We start from the raw sequence: 23,607 nt of genomic DNA on the forward strand, positions 1-23,607 counted from the left end.
TGAGTGAAAGTGCTTAGTGTAATATCTTTAAGAAATTTGAAGAATAGCTAATAAGTGTCTTGCTGTGCACATAAACACTTACACAGCATTACATAATGTAGACCATTACTTCATAACCTAGTCTAGCCATTGTCCACTAGCTTGTGCTGCATTTCAAAGAAGAATTTCCATTAGGAATAGACAAACAATCAAGTTTCTTCGCCAATCCCAGTTCCACAGTTATTTATTTAGCCTTAATATTGATCAAAGATGAACCCATGGGCCACACAATATCAACACATAGGTAAGTAACATACAGGTAACGTCTGCACTTGTTCAGGCTACATTGACAAGTCAATTACCTTTTTGAATGATGGTCAAATTAATCACTGCATTGATCTGGGTGTTCCGTTCCTGCAATTTACCTCAGAGTGACAATTTCACAGATTGAGTGACAAGAAAGATACAACATCATTATCACATCCAATTAGCATCGAATAAACAACTGCCCACCAATCAGATACATAAACATCCATGAAATTACGTTTTTTTTATCGTCTGTTTCTGAGGATATAACGTAACATTGATACAGCGCAACACAGGCCCATTTCCATTGATCTAGTAGGCTAATAGGTTGTAAGATACATTAATACCAAACATCGGTGTACATGTGTAACTCTTTTATTGTCAAATCCTTGATTTTAGCACTGTTAGCTCCAAAGACGCCGGCTTTTACAGCGTCCAACCTCAAGTATCTTGTCGCTCTTTCAGACAAACTGTGGCGCTGTCAATGACGTTTACTGTTTGACGACGCTCATTGGAGGGATGGACCGCGGCATGGAAGGCTGCAGCCTAGTAGTCGACGTTCGAGGCAAACTTCTCCATTGTGCCCTCAGGTGCGCACGTAGACATAAGGCCGAACATGCAAGCGCCAATGAATCGTGCTCTCACGGCAATCGCGCCGTTAAACTTAAATAGGTTAACATCACTCTAAGTTCGCCTTCAAGCAAGGAAAACGAGGATTTGAAGACATCTGTTTCGTTGGAAGGGCAATGGGTAGCAACAGGGCAACACAGAGACAGGCCCGATGGCAGGGCTGTTATGAGAGTATTAAAATATAGGATATTCTACGGGAAAACATTAAAACGGCAAGACAGCGGGGAAAGTTCAAATACGTGATAAACACGGAAAAAGTTGGCATGCATTGTTTCGGTCCCCGTGCACAGGGATTATTTGTCATACTATTAATCACATATGATTATTTGTGAAATTGTGCAAACAGGCGCAACACATTTGAAAAGGAAGGACTGGTAGCATGCAAGCTCACGGGAAAGATTGATTTAAGAATGTTATCACAAAGTGTGTGGTTGTGGCGCGGGCGGAAGACAATTGGCAGGGGAGGGTCATGTCTTTTTTTAACAATTCTGTCGGAGGGTCATTGAACAATTTCTAGCAGGCAAGAGAGGGTCATGCAACTTCCAACTGAAGCACTCAAAATTCCTCCGGTGGCCCCTTCAATAAATAACGATCAGTCCCTAGATTGCTGCTGGGCTATATGTCTTGGTTCTGTTAACAACTTATTGTCAAACGCATAGCCTATCTCGCGGTTGCATCCATTACAAACAAACATGCAATGTGAACGTCTGGGATTGGGGAGAGCACTAAATGCTCTTCTGAATAAGCACGAAGTCAAACCTTTAAATGAAAAACACTCTTTAATAATCCAAAAAAATAAACCGCTAATGAAGTAAACTTGTGACCATCAAAAATCGTTTATCGCTCGTAACTCCGTGATACCAGGACGTAACAGGAAGGCATTTGGCTGAGCAACGGAGGTTAATATGCTCCATGTTATGTCCAAATGATGACTGTCTATCATCGTTGCACTCGGAGAAAACGAATGTTTCATTCGTCCCCGTTTCAATCGTCCCGGTTGTACCTACTCAAAACGCAGATAGAACCTTATTATTCTAAGGTAGCGAAATAGCGTTCAGCATGATTCATGCCCAATTAATTCCCCCTGTTAAAGTGTTCGCCTTTGTAGTTTGGTTTCGTGATAGCCTATGATAAACGGCTTATGGCCAAATATGTGAAAACGTTAAAATACAGTAGGCGATAAACCCGGAAAAAGTTGACAGTGATTTTTTCATAATCACTTTGGAGGGTCATAGAAAAATGTATTGCTGGCGAGGGAGGGTCACGTCTTTTTGGACTAATGCTCCCCAAACTCCTCCGGTAGCCCCTTAAATAAATAACGAACAGTCCCTAATGAAGTAAACTTGTGACCATCAAAAATCGTTTATCGCCTGTAGGCCTAACTCCGTGATAACAGGACGTAACAGGAAGGCATTTGGCTGAGCAACGGAGGTTAATACTCTATATTTTGTCCAAATGATGTCTGTCTATCATCGTTGCACTCGGAGAAAACCAGAATGTTTCATTTGTCCTGCGTCTCTACGGCTGCAAACGGGATTCACTCGCAGTTAACCAAATATTTCTTTATTAGGGCAGGCATATTTCTGGCTATTACATTATTTCTAAACCAGTCTGCTAAAGTCTGTAGTGAAGTCTGTGTAGGGTTTTCCAGGCTCCATTTCTTTTTACGAGACACCCTGCTCACTTGAGCCATCTACCGGTTGTTTGGGTTGTTGCAGCGTCTCACTGGAAAAATACAAATTAAAGTCGCGTGATACCTACCGCGTGATCCCACGCGCGGACCGCGAGTGAAGCTGGCCAATTCGAAGCACTGCCCACTGTAATACTCAGCGGTTTGTATTTTCTTTGCCCTCTCTTTCGAATGCAACATTCAAATTTCTAGACAAAAAAATATATCCTGAGAAAAGTGGATTTTGAGGGGTACAGCTCCATAGACCTCCATTCATTCTGCACTTATTCATGAGCGCCCTCACGTGGAACCAGAACAAGAACTGCAACCAGTTCAGAAACCGGAAATTTTCAATCTTCAACCCAAGACTTCAAAGACCAAGGAGATGGTGGTGGATTTCCGCAGGTCTAAGCCCACTCTGCTACCAGTCCACATTGATGGGGTCAATGTGGAGGTGGTTAGCACCTACAAGTATCTGGGTCTCCACCTGGACAATAAACTGGACTGGTCAGCCAACACTGATGCACTCTACAAGAAAGGGCAGAGCAGGCTGTACTTCCTGAGGAGGCTGCGGTCCTTCAATGTGTGCAGCAAGCTCCTCAGGATGTTCTACCAGTCTGTTGTTGCCAGCGTCCTCTTCTATGCAGTAGTATGTTGGGGAGAAAGCACAAAGAAGAAGGATGCGGGGCGAATTGACAGGCTGGTAAGGAAAGCTGGCTCTGTAGTGGGAGCTGAACTGGAGTGCATCACTTCATTATCTGACAAAAGGACCCTGAACAAACTGATCAACATCTTGGACAATGAGTGTCACCCACTCCACAGCACTATTGTTAAGCAGAGGAGCCTGATCAGCTGGAGACTTCGCTCACTGCCTTGCACAACAGACAGACTGAGAAAGTAATTTGTCCCCAGGGCCATTGAACTGTTCAATGCTTCACTTAAGGGAAGAGGAGAGATAGACTTCTCTGCATAGTCTGTCTGCCTCTTCACCCCCTCCATGTTTGGATACTGTCTGTCCACTAGCCACTTTTACCACTGTCTTCTGCCTCACTATTTGCGTGCTATATTAGCACATTAGCACATATGCATAACCCCTCCCTCCATGCCACAGCCGAACTGTGGCCACACTTATACCTTTCTTAAAATAAATAGTTAAATATATAGATATATAGACTTTACTTTACTTTATTTCTGCATTGTTGCACTGTTAGACTCAGTCCCTGCCTCAGTCATTGCAAGTGCCTCTGATTGATTAATCACCACTATGTGGATACTGTTTTTAGAATTGACTTAGATTAAGTGTTAGTTAGTATAATTTGTATTTTAGTATATTTATCATATTTTTTATCTTCTACTGTCCTTATTGCTTAGTTGGGTTTTTATATTATATACTTTAATTACTCTTTCTGCTGTTAAAGAATGTGTTTGTGTTGTCTGTATGCTGCTGAGACCTTGAATTTCCCCTGGGAATCAATAAAGTATCTATCTATCTATCTATCTTCTCGAGAGTGGAGGTTCTCCCCTTATTAGACAGTAGGATTGTTCGACTTGATGCAGATCTGTGCAGATCTGACTTCATGTGATGAATGCTGGGTTGAACACAATGCATACAAGGATGGACGCAATGCATACTGGTTAGAAATCCTGTCCGACTTCTGGCAGTCGGGGAGGGATTCCACTGTGTCACCATGTCACATGTCCTTAAAAGAGTTGTCTTTCCATGGTCTGCACGAGCTGAAACCCGCCCTCATGACGTCAGTTCAAAGACGTGATAGGGCCATTTGGGAGCAATCTCCTCATGACGAATTTGACAGGTTTCTCAAGCTGCTTCCTTATGTTGGAATATGCGAAATGGAACAGAAGGGATACCTTCTTATATGTGATTTCTGCAACAATGGTAGGCTAGCTTACTGAAAATGTGTGAATATTCTGTTATTTTATGCTGTTGGTTAAATTGATAGACACACATATACGGAGAACACTTGATATTGAATTTACTATATGTGCTACAATGCAGGCCTGTTAACTGTAGGCTATGACAACAGTGGTTTATTTAAACTACATCATAGCAATTTATTTCATCAGTCATCATGCTAATTTTAATGAGATCTAGGGCTGAGACGATTAGTCGACGTAATCGACTACACATAAATTCATCAAAGTGAATTTGTGTCAACTCGCCGCAAGATTTATTAAGCACCAGTGATCTACATTAGCCTTCAGATTTCCACTCACAGATCAGTCTGGCATCTCTCCGATAGAGAAAATTTGGAGCAGTTCGCCAAACGAACGTCCAATCAGTGTTGGTTTTGAGGCGGGTTTACGTGTGTCCCAGTGAGAAGCTACTGTTCAATCCTGGTTCAATCTAAACATCATGGAGACTTCCACGGATGAGATGAGCATAGCTATCGCGGAAGTTTTATCCGAATTAGAGAGTATTCCTGGGGAAGCTAAGAGTCTCTGCAATGTAGCTGGGAGGAATGAATGACACAGACATCCTCCACGTCCAATTCCAGTTAGTGTTTGGTAGCCCTGAATCTTAGTTACTTACCGAGAAGGAATATGCTTTCTTCAGAAGTGTACCATGAAAACTTGGGGATTGTCGTTGATGAGGTTCATGTCACATACAAATGGTAAGTTAAAGGATAATTCTGGTATTTAGCACTTTGAGTCCCTTTTCTGGTTTGTTTTGGATGAACTAGAGTGGTCGTAGTGTTAATTGTGTCACCTATTTTTAATTTAGTCTTAGTCTTGTGACGAAATGTCCTTTTTAGTCTTTGTCATATTTAGTCATTCAAATATCATTTTTGTTAGTCAATTTTTAGTCAACTAAAAGTCTCGTCATTTTAGTCTAGTTTTAGTCAAAAGAAAACTAAAGCTATCTTACTCTTAGTCAGTTTTAGTCAAAACATTTTAGTCTTTTTTTATAACAAATTATTTCTGATTACCATTTCAGTCAAATAGTGTTTCACACATCTCAATTTTCTAACAATATTGTGTGTCCACAGGGCTACTCGACTGTTATAATTACTCATTCAGATTTTTTTGTCAGTCAGTACATGCACAGGTAAGTCGAGCTACAGTTATAGCTCGGCTGGGATTTGGCCATAGACAGTAAAAGATTTGACTGGACCACTGTCATGATCTTCATAGACCAGTGTTTCACAAAGTGTGGTCCGCAAGCTATCCCAAGTGGTCCATGAGCAGACGTGGTAAAATATAATATAGATGAGTTGTTTGCAATATTGAACCAACTTGTATGTAAATTCAAACTGTTCTACAACACTGTCTATGTCAGATATGCCAGTTTAAATCATATGAATCCTCTGACACAATTAAACAAAGTGCAAAGACAATAAGCAAGGTGGTTCAGTGAGTATTGTGTAGGCTAATATACTGCTAGGTCTATTTTTGTTTTTTAGCTAGGTGGTCCGTGCGTTTCTTTTTTATTGATTAGTTAAGTGGTCCTTCATCTGAAAAAGTTTGAGAAACACTGTCTTGGACCCAAGTATGAATGTTTTCCTCCGCCACGCTAGATGGCGATATGCGCCCAAACGCAACACAAACTCTCAATCTTAGCTAACTTGCTAGCGAACTTTCCATATTAGCTTACTTGCTAGCAAACTTTGCATCATCAGTGTAACTAGTTAAATAGTTGACATTACTTGCTGAAACTTTTCGTATGGACATTCTGGGGGATGTTAATTTGTATATGTATGAGAGAAGCTTAAACTTCTGGGTATGTAGCATTGTGGCATAAAGCCTAACTCTGGCAGAAATCTCCGGTGTTTTTGTTCCATGTAGTTTCCTCCTGCAGCCACAGGGTTGCAGCAACAGCACGTAGACTAGCCTACAGGAAAGCTGCTGCGCATGAACCATGAACTCATTCGGAATATTTTGAAAAGTTAACAGCTATTCTGTCTTCTCATTTTGTAGACGAAAATGGAAGAGAAATTTTATCTTAGTTTTTATTTCATGCAAAACATTTTAGTCTCGTCTTTTTTCATCAACAATAATGCATCTTAAGATAGTCTTAGTCAGTGTTTCAGGACATTAGTGCAGTCTCGTCATCGTCTCGTCTTAGTCATGGAAAAAAAGGTTGTTGACGAACATTTTTCGTCTCGTCTCGTCTGACGAAATTAACACTAGAGTGGTGGACACCGAAATTTCGACGATCGGTCCTGTCTTGACTTTTCTGACTCGTTTTAAATCGACTACTTCAGAGTGGCTGCCTACAGGCATGCACAAACATGTCCTTAAAACAACCCTTAACGTTTGTTTTCAAAACTGTGCAACTCACCGAATGGTTAGTGGTGTTCGTTGATGTTCCAAAACAAGTAGCATAGCGAAATACAGTTTCTGTCGTGTTTTATTTGGCATTTTGTAAAATCCCATTGATTTCTGTTGGAAGACTCATTGCACGTTGATATTACTGCGCCACCCTCTCTGCTTCAGGCTCAAATATTGAGCGGAAGTTTATACGTGGTTGTGAGGGGTCTGAAAAAATAGTTCCACAATAGCAAATAACACGGCTGGAAATCATACATTGCGCTGATATATTTGATTATATCAACAAACTCCACTAACCACTTGGTGAGTTGCACAGTTTTGGAAAACAAATGTTAAGGTTTTTTTTTTAAGGACATGTTTGTGCATACCTGTAGGCAGCCACTCTGAAGCAGTAAAGGCGATTCAAAACGAGTCAGAAAAGTCGAGACAGGACCAATCGCCTAACTTTCGGTGTCCACCACTCTAGTTCAACCAAAAGAAACCAGAAAAGGGACTCAAAGTGCTAAATACCGTAATTATCCTTTAACGTTAGCTACTTACCTAACTTGTATGTTAAAAGATTAAAAGATGGCATTAGAACAACGCTTCGTTGATCTGATTGGTTGATTTGGCCCGTCTATCACCAACATAGGTGGTGATAGACAGATGGTTTATGCAATCAGCTAACCAGTATTTTCACCCCTTCCCAAACGTTCTCCAGATGAGCAATTCATCTGGCGGAGTCAGCTTAGATCTAAATCTCATTTAAACCAAATATTGTAGAGCGCACTTTGAGCGATGTAGGCTGTCCAGGGCAGAGCTAGGTACACATAATTGTTGCATGTGCTACAAAATATCATTCTTTCGCCTATGGCAAATGCGTAAGATGCCCATGCGTGAGACTGAAACGCTTGTTTGTTTGAAGTGCATGTGTAGGGTGTGAGAGGGGAATCGATGTGCTTTGATTCCAGCTTGGTAGTTGTTCCAAAGTTATTTGCACCACTGTTTAGATATAAAACTGCATTTCGTTTTAGAGTACTGGTATTTAATTTGTGCATTGACAATAAAGTAAGTGACTAAAATCTTGCATATGTAGAAGAAGAAACATTCATAAAAGTCCATGGCATGACCTCTCTTCTTGATAGCTGTTGAAAACGGCATGGAACTGACAGGGGTTGTTTTGTTTATAAATAAATAAATAAATAAATAAATATAAAACATTATGTTGATACCTTCTGCTTTTCCCAAATACAGTGTAGCCTACAGGTTGTACAGGTACACTTGTGATCCGTATCCCGGTGCACACAGCAATGTGTTCTATTAATACCCCGTCTGGTAACAAATATCTTCTGGCATATTGATCACACAATGTAATAATAATAAAAAAAAACAAGCAAAATGTTTTTTGTTGTCACGTAACAGGGTGTAAATAGCTCAGCTGTGTAATAGACACTCTGAATAAGGTATGCTGTTTGCATCCATGTATAGTTAGAAGTGGATGCTATCGGTACCCTGGTGTATATAGTACTGTATGCTATTTACACCCTGGTGCATGAACTAGCTAATTGTTGCAATCAAAACTTCCGTTTGAGAACCGATTTCTTGTTCAAATTGTGCGCCTTCTCTCCAGAGACGTTGGTACACATGCACACACACTCTGCCAAAAAGCATCACATGGGAATTGAACCCCGGTCTCCCACGTGCTAACCCATGTCTGAGACCACTGCACTATCTTCTTCCACAAGCAAGGGGTGTTTGCAGGTAAACTTATAGTTTATAGACCTGAACGTCATATTCACGAAATTTCTGTTAACTAACAAACCTACGGTTGTATGTGTTCACTGAACCAAGATTATGAAAATAAAACACAACTTTTCAATCTAAAACTTAATCTGAACAGATATTTGTGCCGAAACCTTTCAGAATTCTTCACTTTCTGCTGACGAATGTCTGCCATGTTTTTTGTGCATGTGAGCAACGTCTTTTTGTTGTTATGTCACAGGGTGTGAATAGCTCAACTGTGTGGCCAAGGCTATTCGTACCAGGGGTGTAAATAGACACTCTGAACATAAAAAGGTTAATGCAAACAAAAAAGGAATGAATGAAATGTTAATGAGAAACTTTCTGATATTTGGGAATAGGAAAAATAATCGCTAATGGACAAATTAATTGTTAGATTAATCAAAAAATGAATTGTTAGATTGGTTGACTAATCAAAACAATAATTGTTAGATTAATCGTTTATAAATAATCGTTTGTGACAGCCCTAAAAGTAACTGTATTTGTAAAATGTTATGCCTGCATAAAGGGGGAGTCTTTAAGCATAAATTGTTTGTTAAAAATGACTATCAGCCGATATATAGCTTATCAGTTTTTGAAAAACTCAAACGTCGAAATAAGTATCGGCCCTCAAAATCCCATATCGGTCAGGCTCTAAGGAGATGGAGACAAATTGAGATACACACGCATGCACACACACACACACACACATCCATATGCAGACACACACACTCACATGCACACACACACACATCCACACACAAACACATGCACAGGCACGCACACACACACACAGGCATGCCAAATAAGCATACACAAAAGTTTTAAGAGTTGGGGGTGGGGAATGGAGTAGGAGATGGAGACAAATTGATAAATGTGATTTATTTTTGCGGAACGGATGGACAGGACTGAGTGGCAGTCATATTTTGTACCGCTTTATGTAGCAACTATGTTGAACAATGATTTAACCTCTAATTGGTCTATGTAGTCTAATTGTTAGATAGCCTATGCATACCTGTAAGATGATGTGTAACTGTAGATCTGTACTCATAGAGTAGATTTGAGGACATATTTGTAATACTGACAATTATAGTGCAAATCATTTTCACAATTACAAATTATGTCACATAGCTTAGGATAAACTTGTGGGGCTGATAGTCATGCCTCAACCTGCTTTTGGGTTAAGTCTAAATCACATTATTTGCAAGCAGTGATGGTTAGAAATGAATAGATAGATAGATAGATAGATAGATAGATACTTTATTGATCCCCAAGGGCCTAAGACACATAAGAAAACAGAATGTGCTTGACATATTTCCTACAGTTAGCCAAAGCAAAAACGGATAATTAATTTGGAAAGTAGGCTACTACTACTCTTTTATAGAGAGCTCTGTGAGACCACAAAAAAGTTTGAAGAAAGAAAAGGATTAACAGCTCAACTAAATACTCTAAAACTCGTCTCGGACTGCATGTCCAACTAACTTGTCTTCCTTTGCCACTTGGTTGATGTTCTTCGCCACCCTGATTGCCGATTTCATTGCTGCCTCCATCCAGCCGTGAGGGAAAGCCGTGTGCTCCCCGGCGAAGTGCACCTTGCCTTCGCTCTGAAAGAGGTCCCTGCCATACTCCAGGTGTTGGTACGGCGTGAACATGGCATAGGCGCCCAAGCTGTAAGGATCTGCACTCCAGCGTTTCACCACCACGCCGGTGCAGAGAGACCTGACGTCGGTGGTGTTGTGGATCAGCGCCAAATCTCTAAGGGTCAGCTCTTTGAGGTCCTCGTCGCTCGCGCCCAGGAAGAGGAGAGACTCATCAGACCAGGTGTAGGAAGCCAGGAGGACGCCGATCTTGTCGTTTCCTGGGAAACTGTGGCTGGGGTAGTAGATGTAACGAGAGGGTCGGTCTGTGATGCTCTTTCCTCCACGGATGCCATCCTTCTCCCAGAACTTCTCGCTGAAGGTGAGGAAGATTTTAGTTGCGCTGTCATAGTGGACTGACCTCAGGGCCTCCATCTTTGGGATGGACAGAGGTGGATCGAAGGCCATGAAAAGGGCTGCTTTGGCTGTGGTTGTGACAAGGGCAAAGTCGGCATGAAGGTCAGGCTGCTTATCGTTCTGAAATGAGACAATGACCCCGTCTTCTGACTGGCTGATACGTTTGACCTTGGCGTTCAGGGAAATGGGGACCCGAATATCTTTTGCCAAAGAGATGGGAAGCAGGTCCGTCCCACCTGTCACTTCATAGTACCTTCAAAACAAAAAACAATAAACCAATAGAATATAACAGTAGTTACTTATTGCATGCACTCTTGCCAAACACTCAATGAATTAGCAGAGGCGTAACCAAACGTTTGCATAATGTAAGTTTATGTTGACGTCATCTTGCCGAAAGCCTGTTTTATTGGTCACACACTACTATACACTATTTATTATGACATTGATGTGAATAGCCTATATGAATATCAATATGAATGTAATTATGATGGTATACAAGACATGTTTACCATTGATATTTTCATCTGCAGAACAATTATATGAATGAAGAGCTCTTTTCCAAAATGCTATAAATCCATTTTTTAAAACATTAATAAGTCACATTATGTAATTGTGTATTTCAGGTAATATCAATAATGGTGCAGTTGTGTTGTTTTGATTGAGTAAAGATAAATTAAATAACAATAACACAATTACAGTTCCACTGAAATTAGTTGGAAAACAACATTTTAAAAAATGATTTATGAAAATGCATGCATTCAAATGATAGATAGAGGGCAATTCCACGCAAAAGTGTCACATCCATAACGCCAACTAAATACAATGGCCTTGTGTTGGCATTATGGATGTGACTGTTTTGCGTAGAATTACCCTATAGCATTTTGGAAAAGAGCTCTTCATATGTACCAGCTAAACTCTGGCACATGATGGCTTAATGGTAACTGATGCATTAAACACACAAACAAAGGTGAGCTACGTGAATGGTTTCTTCACCAACAAGGACATGTTGCATGCTATGCATTGAGCCACTGAATTACTACGTACTTAGTTGACCAGGGATAAGTCAAAGTAAGTACTGCGCTAACGGAGCACATTGAACTCATGAGTACACTGAAAAATGTCCTTCAGTTCCAATAATGAAAATGTGGTCTCTCGTTCCGCTGATGCTGTGAGATGTGACTTTGAACTCTACTATGAAAGAACAGTTACAGCCATTTGGAATGTCAGGCCTTACTTGATGTCGTCTCCGATGTTGGACTGCTCAAAGATCATCTCACTCAGTGCTGTGTACATAAGGCTCTGCTCATTGAGCAGGTCTCCAATCATCCTAATGGCCTCAAAACTTAGTCCAGTCTCTTCTTCCAGGTACCCCTACCAAACAAACAATGTTTTACAGTCAGGGTGGACAAGGAAGAAGGCTTATGCTTCATTTTCAGCTGATCACATAATTCAGATACAATCACGATCACCAACAAGATGCAAAATTTGGTTACACTTTACTTGACAGTAGACATAAGAGTGACATGACACTTTCATGAACGTGTCATAAACAAGTCATAAACTTTTATGACATAACGCTTCTCTCATTAAGTGTCATTCGGTTTTTGTCATAACAAGTTAGGTTTAGGGTAGGGTTAGGGTTACAGTTAGAGTTAGGGTTTGGATTTAGCCTGGGTGTTCCCATGCTGCCTTGCGCGCGATTTGATTCACGCTGCTAAGGCAGCCTGGAGACCATGGAGCAAATTTTCGCCTGAGATAGGGAACCAATCACAGAACAGGCGGGAAAGCAAGACGATGATGAGCTATGCACAGACGCATTTGATAGACATCCGTGGCACCCAATAAACGGATCTGGGCATTTTTTTCAAATACGAGAAAATGAATGTTTGGTTCCCAGACCACGTCTCATTGAGAAGTGGTGGCGCTAGCCAGGCTAGTTTGGATTAGGGTTAGAGGTTAGGATTAGGGTTAGGGTTCATATGTCATGACAGTGTCATGTCACTCTTATGTCGATACTGTCAAGTAAAGTGTTACCAAAGAACCTTTACCAGAATCCTGCTCGTCAGACTCATTTGGAAAAAAGTGTGTTTGTGTGTATAAGTATATGTGACCAGGCATGGGAAAACCAGGCTCAAGTCGCAGAGACGGAAGTCGCGAAAAACGACTTTGAAGTTATTTTTTTTTCAAAATTGGTTATTTTCATTTTTTTGCAGAATGTGCAAGTTGAAGTCCTAAAGAAGCAATTCCATGTTTCAGATAACAGCATTGGTTGCTTTAAACGTGTATATTTTGTCTTTGAAAATGTAAGTTTCAGGAAGTAAACCAGCGTTTGAATTGGGCGTGACTATTAGTGCTCTTTTGTTCTGTCGGCCAATCATCTGTATGCTAGAAGTAACCTCATGGCTACTTACTGAACCAGCATGCTGTTTGTTTACAATTGGAATGGAGATGGACAAAGCACAGCGGATTGCAGATGACCTGAATCTGATGATGAAGGTGACTTCATTACATTGGAGAACATCCCTAATCTAGAGCTGACCTTAGCCGAAGATAATTACAACGAGGAAGAATCTCTCGGTCTGGCAGCAGAGGAGCTAGATCGTAAGATATCAGATGCTATTTCCACAGTTACATTTGACGGGGATAAAGTTTGTGTGTTAGAAACTTTATCCATTGCTACTAGCTAACGTAGGCCTACTGTCATTAGCTATTGGCACCATAGGCTACTAGCCAAAACCCATTACAGATAGTTTCGGTGGGCAATTAATTTGAATAATGCGAGAATGTCTTGTTTTGACTGATGGCAGGGTGCCTTGCATCGTGTGTGCATTCAAATGAACAGGGTTTGCAAACGTGATCTCATGTTTGTTTAGTTCGCGTTTTAGACTATTTTATCCATTGCCAACCTGGTTTGTATCATATACTGTATTGAAATGAAAAAAGAATAGTCTACATTTCAGTCAAACACAGCAGCCAAATACATAAAAATACATTTTTATAGACTTTATAGATTTTATAGAGTTATATCTGATTGTTTTCAAGGAGCTGTAGTCTATTGTTGAGGTAAGACAATACCAAAATAAAATAAAACAGTGCTTAAAGGGGTGGTTCAGGATTTTGGACATAAGACCTTATTTCCAAGTAAGCAAGTGTGATATTTATCAGTGGAGACCGTTTTCAGCACGTTTCATCCAGTCCTTCTAATTGCAGAGTTCGCAGGTGCTAGGCTAGCGCAAGTCAACGGTATGTGCTAGCCTGCCACTAAAGACAGTCTTACCCACTCCAAAGTACACCTGAGGCAAATTCCAGACAATCGATGTAAATGTCTGTGTTGATAGAATAGTATAAGAAATACAACTACCCTTGCATCGCGTTGCAATAGTTATACTTCGGTCCCTAAAGTTGTTAGTAGTCATTTTGCAACTCAGCGGCGGACTGATATTACCAAGGCTACTACTAGGTATCCCCATTGGAATGCGCTTTACTGTTTACTTTTCGGCGCAGTACTACTAACCGGAGCAAGTATAATTCCGCCGCTGCTAAGAAACTAGTCCCTCAAAATGTAATGTGATCGTTGAAATGCAAGGATAGAATAACGTTAGAAATAACACTGTCAATACAGACATTTACATCGATAGTCTGGCGTTATAATTTATTTGCTTCGGGTGTACTTTGGAGTGGGTAAGACTGTCTTTAGTGGCAGGCTAGCACATACCGTTGACTTGCGCTAGCCTAGCACCTGCGAACACTGCAATTAGAAGGACTGGATGAAACGTGTTGAAAACGGTCTCCACTGATAAATATCACACTTGCTTACTTGGAAATGAGGTCCTATGTCCAAAATCCTGAACCACCCCTTTAATGTCATGCAAATGAGGACCATTGTGTTCCCCTCCCATGGATTGAGGGAGAAAGTAGCCAAATTGAAAATTGATTTCTCAGCTTGTAGCTTTGAGATGTGTATACTTTAAAATGGCTACAACTTATTCAAATATTATCAGATCTCCATGAGTGGTCTCTGCATTTATCCCAATCCGTGAATTAGTGAAACACACTCAGCACACAGTGAGGTGAAGCACACACTAATCCCGGCGCAGTGAGCTGCCTGCAACAACAGCGGCGCTCAGTGAGCAGTGAGAGGTTAGGTGCCTTGCTCAAGGGCACTTCAGCCGTGCCTACTGGTCGGGGTTCGAACCGGCAACCCTCCGATTACAAGTCAGAAGCGCTAACCAGTAGGCCACAGCTGCCCTGTGTGTGTGTGTGTGTGTGTGTGTGTGTGTGTGTGTGTGTGTGTGTGTGTGTGTGTGTGTGTGTGTGTGTGTGTGTGTGTGTGTGTGTGTGTGTGTGTGTGTGTGTGTGTGTGTGTGTGTGTGTGTGTGTGTGTGTGTGTGTGTGTGTGTGTGTGTGTGTGCGTGCGTGTGTGTGTGTGCGTGCGTCTGTTAGCGTGCTGGGGGGTTGAGTGAGAGGATGGGTGGGTCTAGGAAGAATGATTTAGCATATATGTGGCATATACATACAATATGGTTTGTACATAATGCATACAATTTTATACTTACAATATATTGACACCGGATGAAAGTGGAGAGAGCAAATTTTTGAAGTATTGCTTGAAGAACTGCTTAGGCTAGTCGATACAGTTTGCTCAGAAGGTTACTGTTATAGGGTATAGTCAGGTGACTGCAAACCCTTATATTCGGTTTTTTTAACAACCCAAACAATGTCAACTTGTCATGAAAAAAACGGAATGACAGAACTCATAAATGTTTATGACTTGTTTATAACGCTTATGACACGTTCATGACAGTGTCATGTCATAGTTATGACAGTCTCTCATGTCACTCTTACTCAAGTCACTTTAGTAGGTCTTCAAATTGCTTGTTTTTGTTAATTGCATTGACAACATTTCAATTGTTAATGGTGCAACGTAGGCCTGTAGCGTGTTAATGATGTTGACGCGTCGACGTCCTATTATTTGCATCGACGCTTCGCCACAGCTCGCCACACACACGTGGGAGACCGAAACATTGCAGAATCAAGGACGAAACGACACAAAATAATTCCGTGGAAATGCATGGATTCCAGTTGCTGCTACTGGAAGCAACTAGAATCCATGCATTTCCACGGAATTATTTTTGGAATCTGATCCCTTATTATACGTGTTCATTCGTACTCGTCGCTTGACTTATCATGACTAAATTCAAGATGGCGGCGAACGGTAAACTTCCTGAAGGTACTGTCTGTATAAATCGTCTTCTAAATAAACTACCAGTGCTTTTTCAAAGTTCTCAATGTCTCGTTTTAAATGTCAGGGCCCTCGGAAGTCTACCAATGAAGTGTGGAGCTACTTTGAGCCTTGTAAATGGTGTAAAACAGTGATTTATTTGCATGGCTAGCCCGATGCCCGAGGCACCCCCATTGAAAACCTGTTGTAGCATGGGCTAACTAGCACCAGATTTCGGAGTGCAGTGGACAAGCTGAGATGAGCTATGAGACAAAAGTTCACACTCGGTATCATGTTTCAACACACTTTAGGTCAATATCACAACAAACTTCTCCTTTAAGAAGTGAAAATGATGACATCTACTGTCTCTTGTGTGTACTAACACTTGTAACCTTAACACGTTAGTTGACAGATGGAGGCTTCTGATTGGTGGACTGTTAGTTCATAAGAAAGTGTTCTTGTTTGAGATCTGCTTAACTCCCGGAAGAAGGCATGTAGCCGAAACGCATTGGAGTTTTTTAGAAGGTTAACTTGACCAAGGCATAATAATTAAGGCTTTTTAACTTTTTTAATAGAGAGTGCCTTGTTTTTTTGATTCTTGGCATTTAGTTTCCCATCCAAAGAGCACCTCTGACTTAACAAAACTTTAGGGTCCAGGAAGTGCTCCTCTACCCCCCTTTTTTGTACAACTTTTGCATTTTTTGAACAAGAGTGTTATGTTGGTACTGTAAAGGGTAAACAGGCTGGCCTTTCATTTTGTATAACAGTACAAATGTTTTATTTATTTTATTTTGTCTAAAGCAGAAGATTTTGCTGTGAAAAACTGTTTAATAAAGTATATTATTAAGAATTTTTTGGTATTTATTTGAGATACATTATGGTTTTTATCAATCGAGCAACAGAAAAATAATCATTAGATTAAATGTCTAATTAGTTGTTAGATTAGTCGGCTAATCGGTAAAATAAACGCCCGATTAATCGTTTAATAAATAATCGTTTACCACCAGCCCTAGTGCAATGTATACAGTACATTAAATATAATTCAGATATTGAACTTTACCTTCACAGAATAGCGGTCAAATTTTTCCAGTGCAGCTCTACAGCCATTTTTCACCACCTCATCTCTCACCTACAGAAAAAGAACACAAAGAATCCTCACAAAGATGTTTTCACCGTCTTCACTGTGTTTTACAGTCATTGTTTTTTACCTGCTAATGTCTGCCAGTAGCACGCTCCCTCCCCATGCAGACTTACCTTCTGTAACGCCTGCTGTAGCAGGTCGTCAGCGGATTTATTCCTCTCTTCTGGTGACACGTCGTAATTCAGGATGTTTGGGTTGTCTTTTACGGCATGTGTCTTCTGTCGTGGTCCTCCATTCACCAGGTAATAGGTTTCGTCGTCATCCATGACAAATTCATTCAGCGTGAGGTTCAGGTAAGCTGCAAGCCAGAGGACGATACTGTTGAGAAGTGGAGTTAGTTTAAGACTATGAAGTCCACCGAGGCAGCAGAGTAAAGGATCAGGAGCAGGTCTATGATATGGAAAAAAAGACTTATACTCACTTGTGAAAGTTTGGTATCCTCATGGCCCCCAGATCAGCATACCAGCCCTCTTCATCATTCCTGTAGGTCTCCACCCGTCCTCCAACTCTCCCACTGGCCTCTAATATGGTTACCTTCATACAACACGGCATGAAGGGTTAGTTACAACACCTCTAATATGGTTACCTTTATACAACACGGCATGAAGGGTTAGTTACAACACCTCTAATATGGTTACCTTTATACAACACGGCATGAAGGGTTAGTTACTGTACAACACCTCTAATATGGTTACCTTTATACAACACGGCATGAAGGGTTAGTTACTGTACAACACCTCTAATATGGTTACCTTCATACAACACGGCATGAAGGGTTAGTTACTGTACAACACCTCTAATATGGTTACCTTTATACAACACGGCATGAAGGGTTAGTTACAACACCTCTAATGTGGTTACCTTTACACAACACGGCATGAAGGGTTAGTTACAACACCTCCACTGCATGACTTTTTGTTTTTGGGAGAAAAAAAATGTAAACCCTATTTTAGGGGAGCTTTGGGGTCCCTGATTATAGATCAACAATAAAATTTGACCCCCCCACCCCCCCTAATCAGATATTGGTATGTTGCTTTGAGGCAACACTGTGTGTTAAAGGTAAAGAAATGTCAAGGTTTTCTAGAATAAGTAATATTAGTCAAACAAGGAAACTACACAATGTTATTCATTTTTTTAACAATTTTAATCAATCCAGTGAACAAATAACACATTACAAACATATTGACTATTAGAGAACAACTGGCCAACATTAAAAATAGCCATAATAAATCTATTTATGAGGTGACATTTCATCTGGTCCTCTTCGCCTGCTCGCACTTCAGTCATAATAATAATAATAATAATACATTTTATTTAAAAACGCCTTTCAGGACACCCAAGGTCGCTTTACAGATAAAACAAAAAAAAAAAAAATATATATATATATATATATATATATATCAAAAAAGAGAAAAATATATATAGTCTATTTAGCCATATCACAGTCCATAGGCTAGTCTGAAGAGATACGTTTTCAGTTCCTTTTTAAACTGGGCAGTGGATTCACACTGCCTGATGTTGTTTGGAAGTGAGTTCCATAGCTTTGGGGCTGTGTGGGAGAAAGCTCTCTCTCCCATGGTGCTGAGGTTCATCTTGGGCACCTTGAGCAGACCAGCTGATGAGGATCGCAGTGAGCGGGAAGGGGTGTAGCTCTCTAAGAGGTCGGTTATATAATTGGGAGCAAGGTTATGCAGGGCCTTATATGTCAACAGTAAGATCTTAAACTGGACTCTCTGGGTAACTGGTAACCAGTGTAGCTGCAACAGTACAGGTGTTATGTGGCCTGTGGACTTTGTGCCTGTTACTATCCTGGCTGCAGAGTTCTGGATTATTTGTAGGTGGTGGAGTGATTTCTGTGGAATGCCAGAGAAGATGGAATTGCAGTAATCAATGCGACTTTCAGCAGGGAGACTGAATTCACTGAGTGCATTTATAGTAGGTGAGCCCAACTCAATCAAGGAGCATGGTTGTTTCAGCTTAGTAATTGAACACTCCAATTGTTGATGGATTGCCTCAATTTTTGTGTGAAAAAAGTTCAAGAAGGCTGAGCAGCGTTCAACAGATGCATTCTGATAGATGGTACTATCAGGTGGCTTGAGGAGGCCATTCACAGTGGAAAAGAGAGCCCTGGTGTTTCCTTCTCCCTCATTGATGATCCTTGCATAGTATGAGCTCTTTGCAGCAGAGAGTGCTTTTTTGTACTGAAGAATGTGTTCCGAGTACATCCCTTGGTGGACAGCAAGACCAGTCTTTTTTGATAGTTGCTCTAGGCGCCGACCCATTGACTTCATTTGGCGTAGTTCAGGAGTGAACCAAGGTGCGGAGTGGACAAACGAAACGGTCCGTGTCTTTAAGGGGGCAAGACTGTTGAGTGCTGCAGACATGCAGTTGTTGTAATTGCCAACCAGATCCACTACTGAAGCATTAGGAGAAGGGCAAGGATAGGAGGTAACTAGTGAAGTAAGTTCCTCTGGCACTACCTTTTTTATGTTACGATATGACATGACACGCTGAACTTTGGATTTCCTGATGGACAGATAGGTGTCAAATAGCACAACTTTGTGGTCTGATATTGGTAATTCAGCAGTACTGAAATTGGTAGGTGTTATACCAGAACAACAGTCATACACCCTTTCCTAAACAGAGGAATAAGGAAACATAATTTTAACCACTTACATTGATACAAACAGTTATATTTGCTTTTATACACACTTACGTACAGTATATGAACATACAATTGACCCCTGAACTTTTTAAGTATCTTACGCACCTGATTCAGAGATCTGACTTGTTTATTCTGTGTGGAACTTCAGGAAGAAGTTGCGATTGGTAGTAAAGCATAGATGGACATTGCATTTCTGACACATAGCTTTTGGTGTACCATTACACCCTGGTACCCTACATCGCCCCTTTTCGACTCGTATTGAGGCTGATTTTCTTCTGAACAAAAGAAAAGGAAGTACATATTAGAAACACACAATTCTGCACTCACCCATATGCATGCACAGACACCCACACACAAGCACGCGCACGCACACACACACACGCCTATGCGCACACTCACATACACGCGCACACACGTGCACACACACACACACACACACACACAAACACACTTTTCCAAATGACCCCTTACTGACCCCTGAGCTAAAAAGTATCCCTTAAACCTGACTCATTGACGAATTCCTCCTGGTCGTCCTCACTGTCACACTCAAGCTCACTGTCATCACTGTCATTATTATTTATTAAATATGAATACATTTTTAAATATTAATATTTATATTAATAATATTAATATTTATATTGCATAATATAATACATTGGAATTTTAATTAAAAAAAACATTGATTATGGTCATTTAACCATACATAAACATCTCCAGACTTATACATACCAATGCATTATATGGCCGGAATAAATTTGGACTAACTGCACAGTGTTGCCTTGAGGCAACGCAGGAAAAAATACAGTTTTCACATATAAATAAACACAAAATAGGCATCCAATCGATCAAATAAGCTTCTCTGGATACTCATGCACATCCACATATTTTTTTTGGTGTTATGTTATTCAATTTAAATATGATAAAAGGTGAAAATATTCTTACCAATTTGCGGCTTGACTTCCTGAAAGGACTGCTCCTCCCCCAAACCAAAGCTCACACCCACTTCACTTCACTTCACCTCTAATGTGGTTACCTTTATACAACACGGCATGAGGGGTTAGTTGCAACACCTCTAATATGGTTACCATTTTACAACACGGCATGAGGGGTTAGTTACAACACCTCTTATGTGGTTACCTTTACACAACACGGCAGTGTTAGTTACAACTCCTCTAATGTGGTTACCTTTGCACAACACGGCATGAAGGGTTAGTTACAACACCTCTAATATGGTTACCTTTATACAACACGGCATGAAGGGTTAGTTACAACACCTCTAATGTGGTTACCTTTATACAACACGGCATGAAGGGTTAGTTACAACACCTCTAATGTGGTTACCTTTATACAACACGGCATGAAGGATTAGTTACAACACCTCTAATATGGTTACCATTTTACAACACGGCATGAAGGGTTAGTTACAACACCTCTTATGTGGTTACCTTTACACAACACGGCAGGGTTAGTTACAACACCTCTAATACGGTTACGTTTATACAACACGGCACGAAGGGCTAGTTACAACACCTCTAATATGGTTAACTTTATACAATACAGCATTAGTTTAGGAATAGGGTAAATTGCAACCCTAGGTTAGAGTTAGTTACAACCCTATGGTTCGGGTTACTCACAAACCTGTGTTGAGTCAAAGCAGGGTGAGTATAAAATACACATTATGTGAAGCGTTAAGAAGGATTATTATTATTGTTTTTATTATAAAAGTTATTATTATATTGCTGTTTTATTATTATTATTATTATTATTATTATTATTATTATTATTATTACTATTATTATTATTATTAACACAATGAAGAAAAATAAGACATATGGTTCTTCGTCTCTACGAAACAGTTCAGTCTGTTACATGTAGCCTACCGTATGTCCTGCATCTTTAAGTAATTTGGCGGCTGTCAGGCCAGCCATGCCGGCTCCAACGATGGCAACATGACGAGGTGTGGGTGTGGGCGAAAGGCCGTTCTTCATGGTCTGAAATAGTTCTTTATAGTCAGTATCATTCAGACAATCCTCCAAATGTTGTTTGAGGCTGATGGCAGCAGAGTGGCTGTGGCTCATGGGAAGCAGGAACATGCTGACCACAACTGCAAACACAAAATGGGAAAAACTCAAATTTACATCAAATTTACATCATTAATACTGTATAATATACAGAATTCTAATTACATCGGAGGATTATTATGATGACAATTTAATCATAATTTGTAGGATTAGACAAACAAAACATAGATGGGTGATAAATGAAAAAAATGTAACCAGAATCAGATTCTCCAAACCACTGGACAATAGCACAGAAAACCAATATCCCATTCCACGAGTGCCCCACAAGGACAGCTACAGAGTGTAGCACTGTAGCTGCCTGGTAGCCCTAGCTGTTGGCTGCAGCAACTCGAGCAAAACAGATCCATGTTAAAATATTGGATTTCTCCTTTTTAATCAAATTAGACACAAACATACTCACATAGTGTCCATTTCACAGCACCAGGCTCCATTTGGGCAAGTTTGTCTTTGTTTCTTCTTTGCTGGTATGAAGAGGAAGAGGAGGAATACCAGAAAAAATAAAAATGGCCAAAGTGCTCCTCTGACCCTTGCGTCTGACCAACATATTACAGGAGTGTCACACAGAGTGCCTTGACTATGTGTCATACGTATTATTCATATACATAGCTGAGTAAATTGACAATTTACTTGTGAGAAACAGTGGGCCTCACATTTATTTATTTGTGAAATTAACTCTTACCCTCCCTGTATCCTGTTCATGTAATCTGTAATGTGCTTTCTTTCTTTTATTTTTTTCTCAGTACATACTTATGTTCTATATTTATTATTTTGCAACCAGCTAAATACAACTGTATCCCCCTGCACTTGTTTTTAATTGTCATCTTCAGATAATATTACATGGTGAATTAATGACTATTTGACTATACTATATATTACATAATGAATAAATGTGTGTAGCTCTTACCATTTTTAGATCGTAGAGGACCAGATCCGGGAAATGCACTGGACTTAAATTATTACATGGGCTCTTATATCATGGGACACAGATAACACTATATTTATTCATTTTGAAATATCCAATCAGGTTAGGCTGTACAATATTGCTCAAATAGTACTGAAAGCATGTGTAATAATTGCACACACCTTTTCTAATAATAAGAATGAAGTCTATGTATGACTGATATTTTTTTAACAAATAAGTCATTCCATTGTGATACAAACCTTTTGCTGTGTACACTACCTCAGTGGGCCCAGTCATCCACTCACATGGCTTCTCCTATCGCTGCTATGCAGATGATTCACAACTTCATCTGCCCTCCCACCTGATGTTGCGACATGGACTGTCTCTCTGACATATCTGCTTGGATGAAAGAACATCACCTCCAGCTAAACCTCTCTAAGACTGAACTGCTGGTTTTCCCAGCCACACAAACCATACATCACACCATCAACATCAAAACTGACACCCAAGGTGGCAAGAAACGTTAGTGTCATGATTGATGACCAGCTAACCTTCTCTGACCATGTTGCCTCTGTCGCACGGTCGTGCCGCTTCGCACTATTCAATATAAGGACAATCAGACCGTACCTAACCCAACACGCCATTCAGCTCCTAGTACAGACCATGATCATCTCACACCTTGGAAGACACAACTCTTCCAAGAATACCTCCTCTCCTAGCGCTTCTGACAACCTCACACACCTAATACGCTCTCACTACACATTGATACTATTGATACAGGAATTGGGGATAAACTCGACATGCCAAGATGAAGAGTTCTGAAATCAATTTAGACGAAAATGTCTGCCGTCCGTCCACTCCAGAAGGCCATTTGCTCTATGGAGCAAGTCCAAAAAGAGTCTGAGAGTGCAAGTTCAAGTCTATGCTTCTGAAAAAAACTGACATCAGCATCCACAGGTTCTGAGTTTGATG

General features: G+C 40.4%; 2 protein-coding genes across 2 annotated transcripts; both read right to left on the minus strand.

Annotated features, from left to right (window-relative positions):
• Nucleotides 1-9,917: 9,917 nt before the first annotated feature.
• On the minus strand, nucleotides 9,918-22,947 carry LOC121718589 (L-amino-acid oxidase-like). The gene is made up of 9 exons (XM_042103643.1): nucleotides 22,915-22,947; nucleotides 22,639-22,701; nucleotides 22,135-22,195; nucleotides 21,534-21,757; nucleotides 17,410-17,522; nucleotides 17,102-17,306; nucleotides 16,908-16,976; nucleotides 11,861-11,997; nucleotides 9,918-10,879 (listed from the first exon to the last, which is right to left on the minus strand). Exons 1-9 carry the CDS (start codon nucleotides 22,930-22,932, stop codon nucleotides 10,081-10,083), a joined length of 1,689 nt encoding a protein of 562 aa, XP_041959577.1. The 5' UTR covers nucleotides 22,933-22,947; the 3' UTR covers nucleotides 9,918-10,080.
• On the minus strand, nucleotides 18,424-20,018 carry LOC121718626. The gene is made up of 2 exons (XM_042103704.1): nucleotides 19,759-20,018; nucleotides 18,424-19,624 (listed from the first exon to the last, which is right to left on the minus strand). Exon 2 carries the CDS (start codon nucleotides 19,490-19,492, stop codon nucleotides 18,428-18,430), a length of 1,065 nt encoding a protein of 354 aa, XP_041959638.1. The 5' UTR covers nucleotides 19,493-19,624; nucleotides 19,759-20,018; the 3' UTR covers nucleotides 18,424-18,427.
• Nucleotides 22,948-23,607: the final 660 nt, after the last annotated feature.

Source organism: Alosa sapidissima, chromosome 9 (assembly GCF_018492685.1).
Source record: "Alosa sapidissima isolate fAloSap1 chromosome 9, fAloSap1.pri, whole genome shotgun sequence".
NCBI classification, from domain to species: domain Eukaryota; kingdom Metazoa; phylum Chordata; class Actinopteri; order Clupeiformes; family Clupeidae; genus Alosa; species Alosa sapidissima.